Below are 10,360 nucleotides of genomic sequence, written 5' to 3'. Positions count from 1 at the left end.
AGCTTGGGCTCCCATATATTGGTGGCAACTTGAAGCAAGGCTTGCTCAGTAACTCCAAATATTAAATAGTTTTGGCAGGTGGCAAATGAAACTTTTTCACATGCACTAAAATTTAGCACCAAAGGTCATACTTTTTATTATCAGAAAAATGAACTTACCTCATTTCCTAGGAAGATGGAGTCTGGGCACACTTAGGGACAAGGTCCTTGGCCTCTGTAGAGATGTGAAAAAATACACTGTCATATAGTCAAGAACTGATTAAAAGGTGGTATTGTCACTGCCTGGCCAGTGCCTCATCCAACCATGTTCCCACCTGGATGTGTGGTAACTTCAACTCTTCTGTGATGTGCATTACTCGCACCGCTGAGCCCGCTGCCATCAGCAAGATGCTCCAAACGCTTGCACCATCCCTTCACTCAAGATGTCTGCAGAATGGCAGAATTAGGAAACCCCCCTTTGACTTCCTGGCTGTTATTCTGAGTCTTGGATAACGTTCTTGCCGTTGCCTGTCCCCGCTGACTCTACAGCTATGCCTGAGATCAGTAAATGACATGAAGGCAGGTAAAACCTGCTGAACGTCAAACGTTTTGTACTGGAAATGAAATCCGGCTATTGCGGCTCATCTATCTCATTTCTTGATTTTATTTTTTTTATCTAGGCAGGTTTAGGCCTCGTCTGTATGGAAACCTCAAGGGGAAACCAGGGGTTAGTTTTTAGTCAGCAGAGCCTTTTTTTTTTTTTTCCAGAAGCTGCCATTGATGTCCTCTTAAAATGAGGAAATAGGAAACCCGTAATGGGAAGTAAATCCTGTGTCTCTTCCCAAGCTGTGTGGTTGTGTTAGTATTCCTTCTAATTCAGTTTTATTTTTCTCATAATACATTGACAGATGACTTCAACACAGATCAATCAAAAAAAATTAGTTAAAAAAAAAAGTGCAGCGTATTAGAAGATGGTTCATCTCTAGATGAAGCAACCACCTCTACCTTCCGTTCTGAATAAAATCAGATGTTAACTGAAGTGGCCTGGCTTATTTCCAGTTTACAGTAATTCTATGCCACTTACCTGAAATTCTCCTTTTAGTACAAATCTGATAAAATATTTGTCATCTCTCAACTGCCTGCAATGGTTACAAAGTGCTACAGGAGCAAGAGTGGCTATGGCAGTGGCAAGTAAAGTGATTTCTTTATAGGCAGTGATAAAATTTTCGAGAGCATCCTCCATTGGCACAAGTCTGTTTCCCTGGAAGAAGCATGGAATTTCTACAGACTCGTGTGGGAGCTGAATTAAGCTGACATAGGGGCTTTTGTACACCCCAATGCTCCCCCAGCATATTCCGTATTGATACGTTGAAGTCATTCAGATTGTTAGTTGGCTGGAAAGACAGAACTTATACACAAGAAAAAAATTAAGCCGGAACCCTAAAAATCAATCTTATTAAATGAGAACTGTGAGCGTATATGATAAGGGCAATTTTATTTTCACCATGATGGTTTGTTTCTAGTTTCCTTTGATGCCGTATTTTACCTAGTGTTTTTCTGGAAGAGAAGTGGCTTGAAATCTCCTGTGAAAGTAAAGGAGCAGAGAGATTAAGCTAAAAATGCTCCTTGTATTTCAAGTAGTGTTTTGGTACAGCTGTTTGGCAAGCACTGTAAATACTTACTGCATTTTACTTCAAAGCTTAGAGGCTTCTTTTATAAGCTTATCTCCTTTATTGCTCCAAAACAGCAGCAAAAAACAACAGTTCCCTTTCCATATACAATGCATTACTAACTGAATCCAGCCCAGAAACTCCAGTGGGATGTCTGTGTCTTCCAAATGTCCTAACTCCTCACGTGGAGTCGGAAAGTGGAAGCCACCTTCCTCTTTATTGTAGCAGCAGTTTAATGACAAGCACAGGTTTTATACCCCGCACCCATAGGCTGTGTCAAATTTATGTATTTTTTACTACATTATTTAGGTACCTTGTAATCCTTCAACAAAGTAAGAAATGTCATAAATATGAAGTGTCATCCCATAAAATCATACTCTTTTAGAGTGGCATTTGGGGATCGTGTTCATGATCTGGTGTACTCTTCCAGTAGGAAAGTGGCAAGCGGAACTGATGCTCAATTAAAAGATGAGACTAAGAAATTAAGTAACTGCAAGTATTCTAGTCATCAAAAGACGGAGGACCTTCTGCAGAAGAAGAAACAAACAAAACTATTCTCCAAAATGATTTAAGGAGCTGACAAATAAGGAGAGGTTTATTAATCATTGCGGTCTAACCTCATTTAACGGGAAGAAGTGAGGGGGTTTTGCTAATACATGAAAGTGAGAGACTTTTTTCATAGTTCTTGGATGGATCTACACCTCTCGGTTTGTTTCGGAGGATGGGGATGCAGCTAGAAAATCTTGAACAACAGCTTGCTTTTGTTCCTAAGCAATATCTAAGATAGAGTGCACGCCAAAAGGCAAGTGAAATTCGTGTTCTTTTAAAATAAGTTATCCTGTCTAATAAGAGGTAGAACTTTTCTGTTATTCAGAGCTGGAAGATGTCCTGATCTACAGTTCAGATACAATTAATGGTTTCATTTCACATCATTCTTTTTCCTCATAAGTGAGTATCTGAATCACATGCTGAAAAAAGCAACTACAGACCACTTTTATAAACCCAGTCACAAGCGGGTGGTGCAGATAAATTGAAGAAAAAAGCCTTGCTTTCTCCCGGTTTTCTAACAGAATGATTTTTTCCCCAAGAAATCTTCAGCCCAGCACCTAAAGCACCTCATCAAATGGGATTTAGACACTTATTTTCTTGTGGGAGTCCCATGTGCAAAATTGTTAGGATGGTTCCCCTAGGCTTTGCAGGGCAGAGACCTTTGGCATTTACCCTGTCCTAAAATGCTACCTCCACCCCCCCACACCCTATACACCTACACCCAACCCTTCTTCTTGCTGCTCTAAACTCGAAGCTATAGAAAACCTGAACCCTCAGTCTTAGTTCGGTTGTGGGCACTGGAGTTATCTGGCAGCACTACCGCTCAAATGGTTAGAAGCCAAGCAAATATGTATTTAACGGGAATTATGAAAATCAAAAAGTACAAGGTTCAACTTTTTGAAAAGCACCTTCTTCCCCCACATCAAAGGGCTCATTGATTTCTTGCTCAAGTTCTGACTGAAGTGGAGCTAAGTGGGTGAAAGGAGGGGAGAAAGAGATCAAATCTAATCTTAGAAGCTGTGTCAAGCAAGTACTTTATGGCCCACCCAAAGCTGATCATGAGACAATTCCTGAGTGTAAACATGATTTAGTATGTCTGGCAAATGTTAGGAATCTGTCCGAGCATATTCTCCGGGTGAGAAATAGCTCTTCTTTTCCTTTGCTCCCTTTTGTGTGTCCTTGAACTTTGTATTCCTTGAAATCCCAAGTAACCGTTCACATTACTAAAGTGTTAAGGTGCTTGTCTAGGAAGATTGGCACTGCTGATTTCAGCACTTAAAAAGGGAAACCGCTCTGTTGTTTTAACCACTTCAACACTCACCATCTCAGTTTATTTTCTTACCCCTTTTAACTTCTGTTCAAAATCAAACAGGAAGCCATTAAGGTGAGCCTACTACAAAGCAGCCCTCAAAATACATAGCTGGGTCCCTAGTGTAGAATGAAGGTCATGCCCCAAAAATGTAGCTAAACGTATGTGGAAGGAATGCAGAGCCCATACACCGGGGAGACTAGTGTAAAAATACGATGCCTCAACTCAGGCAGATGACCATGGCCAAGACAGACATTGCTACCAGCACCTTCATGGAGGCACGGGTGGCAACGCCGGTTGAACCAACAAAGCACATTAGACCAATGATCTCATCTACTTGAATCAATACAAGGAGTGGGGGGAAAAAAAAGCCAACTCCCTACTAAGCTGCAAAACTATCATCCTTTCCTCTCACCTAACTCCCCTTTGACTTTTGTCAGGTCACTGCCATGATGACAGGGAGAGGGATGTCATGGGACTAAGCATCTGACAACAACAGTGGGAGACAAAGCAAAGTCTTTACACAGGATTTAGCTAATTATATTTTGGGCAAATATTTATTTATCTAAAAACAAAATAAAAATCATTTTTAAAAGAAAAAAGTATTTAAATAAAAAACAAAATTGTGAAATGTTATGGCACAGAAGTTCAAGACAAGTATAAATCCAGTTGCCACAACTGTTGCGTATTAATGTTGCACATTTTTCTATAAAGACTTTATTAAAAGGTATTTACATGGCAATAAGATGTGTAAATATATACAGCAATCTGGGGATGACCTTTTTTTTTGGGATTCTCATACGAAAAAATGCCTTAAATACAAAATTTTGAAAGAAAAAAAGGTTGAAGAGTTCATCCCCAAGCATGAAGAATGTCCCATCATCCCTTATGCCCAAAGTATCAATTATGAGGCAGTTTTGAGGTTCTGGCCAAACCCTTGGGAGATTCAGCCAAGGTTGTGTAGTCTCAAGTTAAATCGCACAGCATGCAGTTGCAATAGTTCCATACTCGATGGACTGGTGTAGTTCATGAGTGATATTAGAAACATTAATATTTTATAATAGTTTCCATCTAGTTTGGGTTATTCTAGGCGATGCCCAAGAGTTCCTATGCACAAGAGTTCCTTAGCTGCTCGAGTTTGTGTTTCAACTGTTCTCTCCTCCGCCTCAACTGCTCTTTCTCTGCGATCAGTCTGTGTTCGTCCGACTGGATGGAAAGAACGTACTCTGTTGCTTTTTTCAGGATGACAACCTTGGGCGCCTTTTCGTTGTTGGCCACCTCAGGTATCTGGTCACGCAAGGCAAAGAAACTCAGCTTCAGCTCGTTTCTCCTCTGGCGCTCCAAGACGTTGTGCGTTCGCCTCTTGTCGTTCTCTTCCGAATCTGACGTGCGGGGACTCGAGCATTTTCGGTTATTGCTGATCTGTTTGAGAACTCTGCCACTGTCCAACTTTAGCCTTTTTGCAGCTGGGTATTCAACCTTCGTGGAAGGAGGAGCGGCATAATTGTGCTGATGGATGTTGACGTGACACCGTTTGAGAACCAGCGGGCTGTGGTGGGGCTTACTGTGCTCTTCTGATGTGTCTGTGCTGGACTCTGTGCTGGATTCGGATTCATTTGCTTCAGCTAATGTAACGACATCAATTTCCTCATCTTCCTCTTGTTCTTCTTCTGCAAGGGGGGAAAAAAAAAAAAAAAAGGCTTATAAGCTGATCTGCACAAATAGTCTCAAGAGCGCTGTATTTATAAGGGAAGGTTACTCAGAGCTGCATGGCAAGCAAGGAACCCGTTGCTAAACCCATTTAGTGCTGCTGGACTCTGCTTTCCCCAAGAGCCTTTCCTTTGAGGATGCAACGCTTCAAGTGCACTAGGACACACGGACCGCGCTCCAAACCCCGGCTCCCTGATTTCACAAGTTGCAAAGATCTTGCGTAATTCCGAGGAGCGTATGAGAGATAGCAGGAAAGTTTAACCTCGGTTGTCAGCAGTACAGCGCAATAAAGCTCCCAGACTCAAGCTGCCCTTAATTAAGGATTTAGAAGGCTTTGGCCACGCCTCAAAAGAAAGCTTACTTAACACATGTGTGTATTCAGAGACGTTTTCTGGATCTCTCTTGATCTGCTAATTTGTGGAAAATCCGGGGGGGTGGGGGGGAGAGGCTGTAGCCCTTCGAGCAGAAACTCACTTCCAACCCAAATTTATGAGGGAGCGGAACACGCTGTCAAAATACCTAAGGAAGCATTTCTAAAACTTTCCCAGCCCCATTCACTCCTCTGCAGGCACTTTCACTAGCACCTCCCTGACTGCGCATTCCCCCCGCGGCTCTCGGGCGGGATTTAACCCCTTCCCGGCCCACGGGTGGCACGGGGAGCCCGCTCCACCGGGACACGGCGTCGGAGACCGGCCCTGACCCCGTTATGAAAGTTTCTCCCTCCACCCCCCCCCCCCTTTCCTCCCTCCACCCCTGGAGGGAAAACTGGGCTGGTTTTCCAGGAAATAAACTCGTCGGGAGTCTCTCCGCGCCTCGCTAACGTGGCATTTAAAAAAGCCCCCGCGGGGAGGGGGGGAGAAGGGGGGCGAGGAGGGAGGGAGGCGGGCGGGGGCCGCCGCCCCGCGCCCCCAGCCCCCGGCCGGGCCCCGGGGCCCCCGGCGCGGATTTCCCCGCCCTCCCCCGAGCACGCGTGGGCCCCGCTCACCCGAGTCGCTGCTGGTGGTGGGCGGCGTGTCCTCGCCCAGCAGGGACGCGGGGCTGGCGCCGGGCGCTGCGGCCCGCGGGGCCCGCTCGCTGAGCGGGTAGGGGAAGACCACCGAGGGGTCGATGCAGTCGGCGGCGGCGGCGCCCAGGTCGTGCAGGTAGAGGCCGGCCGAGGCGGCGGGGGAGGCGGCGAGGCCGGGCGGCGGCGGCGGCGGCCCGGCGGGCGGCGGCCCGGGGCGGGCGGCGGGGCCCCCCTCCCGGCGGGCCGCCTGGTAGGAGGCCAGCTTCTCGGAGACCACCTTCTCCAGCTTGGCGGCGGCGGAAAAGCCGCTCCACATGCAGTCCTGGATGATGATGGACTTGACGAAGGACTCGTCGTCCGGGTCGCAGATGAAGCTCTGGTTGACCATGTCCCCCCCGAGGAGCTCGGTCACGATCTCCAGCTGGTCGGCGGTGGAGGGGAAGCAGGAGGCGGCGGCCAGGCTGGAGCGGCGGCTGGGGGAGAGGGGCGGCGTGGGCAGCAGCTCAAACTTCTTCCAGATGTCCTCGGACGGGGCGGGGGGCTGCAGCTCGCTGCCCCGCTGCTGCGCCGCCAGGTAGAAGTTCTCCTCCTCCTCCTCGAAGTAGAAGTAGGGCTGCACCGAGTCGTAGTCGTAGTCGTAGTTCTTGCTGGGGAAGCCGGCGCTGAGCGGCATCGCGGCGGCTGGTGCCTGCGGGCGGGAGGGGGGAGCGGGGGCGCCCGGGTGAGCCGCGCTCCGCCGCGGGGGTCGGCGCCCCCCGGTCCCCCCCGGCGGGGCCGGGGGCCCCCCCCGGCGAGCAGCGCTCCCTCCCGCCGCCCCACGCCGTGCCGGCGGGGAAACGCGCAGTGGCGTTTAATCATTCCAAAAATTATAATAATTAATAATAAAAAAAACCCCAAACGCACGACCTCCCTTCACCCCTTTCCGAGCTCGGCGGGACCTGATCTACCGAGGGGTCGGCTGCCGGCTCCCGGAGCACCCTCCCCGCTCTGGGGCTCCCCCGGAGGGGCTCCGGCGGCTCGGCCGCCCTGCGTGGCTCGGCTCGGCTCAGCTCGGCTCCCCGCCCGCCGCTCTCCGCCGCGGCACCGCTCCGGCACGGAGCCCCTTCCCTGCCGGGGCCGCAGCGCCGATCCCATCCCGCGTCCCGGCAGCCGGGCGGGAAGGGGCGGCGAGCGCCCGGCAGCTTCCAGCCGGGAGCCAGGCTGCTCCCCAGCCACCCACCTGGGCGTGCTGGCAGCGCGCGGGGACGGGCAGCGACCTCGGCAAACTTTGCCCAGTCTTGTCATATATACATACATACACGCATATATATATGCATATAAGCGCTATGTGCAATAGCCATGCCCTGCCCGCGCTTACGCGGGAGAATCAAATGCTCCCCCCCACCCCCCAAAAAAAAAAAAAAAATTAAATTAAAATCCGAGCGCAAGAAAAAGGATGGGGAGCGCCGGTGCCCCGGCAGAGGAGAGCGTCCCTCGGGAGGGACCGTCGGTATCCACGTCCGCGGAGCGCAGCCCCGCCGGCAGCCCGGGTGTCGGCAGCCCGGGTGTCGGCAGCCCGTGTCAGTCCAAACGCCACAACCGCGGGGGGATCGAGTGGTGGGAAAAGCAAAGCTCCGCAACTCACCGGCTTCTCCAACGCGCCAGCTGCGAAACGTAGCGAGGCAATTATTGCGGGCGGTGCGGGGAACAACAAAACAAGGGGGGGGGGGGAGGGGGGAGAAAGGTCTTCTGTATAATAAAAAAATAATAATAAAAAAGAACCGCCGGAAAGGACGGGGCGGGGGGGAGGGAAGACAAAACGCCGGGAGAATGTAGATCTCTTCCTCCCACCACGGTTTAAATAAACCCACACGGAGCGGAGGAGCCGCCTTCCCGGCGCGGAGCGGATTGTAGAGTCCAGGGCGGCGCGGCGCGCTCGGTCGGTACAATAGAAGTTTAGTTGCTTTCCTCCTTTAAAAGAACGGGCGAGGGGCGGGCGGGATGTGCGCGGGGGCGGGGGCAGCACCGCGGGCTCCGTGCGCGCTCGCGCCGCCGCCCCCCGCCCGCCCCCGCTCAGCCGCGCAGGCTCCGCGCGCCCGCGGGGGGCGCTGCCCCGCCAGGGGGCGGCCGCGCTGCTGCGCGCGGCTCCGCGCGCTGCCCCGGCGGGCGGGGCGGGCCCAGGCGGCGCTGCGCGGCCCTCGCCATTGATTTCGCTGGGCTGGGTTTTTTCTTTTTTTTTCTTTTTTTTTTTCTTTTTTTTTTTTTGGCTTTTTACTACGAGCCGCGCAAGGAGAGGTCGGAAGTAAACATAGTAAAAAAAAAAAAACCCACTAGTAAGGATTAAAAGGCAGCTCCTCGCCGTTCCCCGCCTCCCGCCGGGCTTGCAGCAGGCAGCGCGCGATGCCCCCCGATGGCGGCGGCAGGGGAAGGGGCTTCACCCTCACCCCTGCCCCCGTCCGAGAGGCTTGGGCGCGCACCGAGGGCGGAGAGGGGCGGCGGGGGAGGCGCTGGCTGCCGGCACAAAGGAGCGTGTGTGGCTCGCCCCCCCCCGCCCCGGCCGCCGCTTGGTTATCCCGCCTCTGCCGGCGCCTGCAGAGGATTAACCGGGAGGAGGAGGCTGCGGGGGGGCGGAGGCAGGGCCCCGCGGGGGTCACCTTGCAGCCACCCTCCCGCTGACGGTCCCGCGGGTGTGCCCCCGCCCCGGCTTGTGCCGCCCCCACTCTGACCCCCCCCCGCCCCGGGGCGGCCCCCTCCTTTCGGCCATCCCCGAGGGGGGCGCGGAGCCGCGGCGGCTGCCGAGCCCCGACGGGGCGCACCCCCACGGCGGCGGCCAGGCGGGCCCCGCCGGGACCCCGGCCCCGCCGAGCCATCAGCTGCCGGCGACCCGCACGGACACCCCCGACCCCCTCCCGCCGCCCGGGCGGGCGCAGCTCACGCACCTGCGCGTCCCCGCCGCCCCCCGGGGCCGCCGCCAGCCCCCCCGCGCATCCTACGCGCCCTCCGCCGCGCTGGGCTCCGCACCCGCGGGGGACGGAGGGACACCCCTGGGTGCCCCCCCGCCCCGCTGCCAGGCGGCGGTCCCGTTCCCACCGCGGGCACCCCCGCTGGGATCCGTTGTCCCTAAATGTATATTGATTTATTCCCCCCCGCCCCGCTTTTTTCTGAGCACACGGCCAGCACAGGCGCGGGGTGGGGGGGGGTGCGGAGCTCGGGGCCGCCCCGCAAGGCGGGAGGACCCCCCCTCCCCCCCGGTTCCCACGGCCGCTACCGCGGGGCCATCGCGCCCTCTCCCGGCCGCCCGCGCCCGTGGGCGCCAGCGCCCAGCGCCCGCCCCCGCCCCCGCCCCGGCCACCCGCGGCCCCCCCGAGCCCCGCCGCGCCGCGCGCTGCACCCCCCTCCAGCCCCCCAACCACCCCCCCAAAAAAAAACCAACCCAAAAAACCCCTCCTCCTTTTTTTTTTTTTTTTTTTTTTTTTTTAATAACCATTTCTGCTGAGCAGCGTTTGGCCGAGCAGAGCATTTGCAAACGTGAAACTCCTGACGGAGCAGAGGGCCGCGAGGAAAATTTGGAGCATCTTCTCCTGCCCCGTGTCCTGTTTGTAAAAGGAGGGACGGTTTTCCGCAGAAAGGGTTGATAAAAAAACCAAAAGCCGCTGTACGGTCGTGATGTAGATGCTTCACCTACTGATGTTTTCAGAAGTGGATTTACCCTTGCTGAGGGATGGCTTAAAATACATCGTGCTATTTTTAACAAACGTCACCCCCTCTCTGTAGTAGACCTTGCTGCTGTGAATGGAAATAACATGACCAAAGGCAGGCCCGAACTACGTCTGAAAGGTACAAGAACCAAATTAATCTGGTTACAACTAGTGTAAAACACGGTGTGGGCACTTTATTTAAGAACGGCATCAGAATAGCAGGATACACAATCAATGTCCTCGAAATTGTAAAAGCCCATGAAGTTCAGTTGGAGATGGTAACAGCAGAAATATTTTTGAAATTACTCCAGTACAGATAGTGCTGAAAATCATAATACCGTTCATGATGCAATATAATCACAGGCAGAGCAATTAACTGTAGTATCGCAGAGGATTATGACCTGAAGTGAGGAATAAGTAACATGTGCAGATGGACTCTTAAAATACCCTGTGTTCACATG

General features: G+C 52.9%; 1 protein-coding gene across 1 annotated transcript; it reads right to left on the bottom strand.

Moving 5' to 3' along the window:
* Positions 1–4,477: 4,477 nt before the first annotated feature.
* MYC (MYC proto-oncogene, bHLH transcription factor) lies at positions 4,478–6,895 on the bottom strand. The gene is made up of 2 exons (XM_075705899.1): positions 6,202–6,895; positions 4,478–5,176 (listed from the first exon to the last, which is right to left on the bottom strand). The coding sequence occupies exons 1-2, from the start codon at positions 6,893–6,895 to the stop codon at positions 4,614–4,616; spliced, it is 1,257 nt and encodes a 418-aa protein (XP_075562014.1). The 3' UTR covers positions 4,478–4,613.
* Between the last annotated feature and the right edge of the window lie 3,465 nt (positions 6,896–10,360).

Source organism: Pelecanus crispus, chromosome 2 (assembly GCF_030463565.1).
Source record: "Pelecanus crispus isolate bPelCri1 chromosome 2, bPelCri1.pri, whole genome shotgun sequence".
Taxonomy (NCBI): Eukaryota; Metazoa; Chordata; class Aves; order Pelecaniformes; family Pelecanidae; genus Pelecanus; species Pelecanus crispus.
Note: the sequence above shows the minus strand (reverse complement) of the source record. Positions and strands in the feature narration are given on the sequence as shown.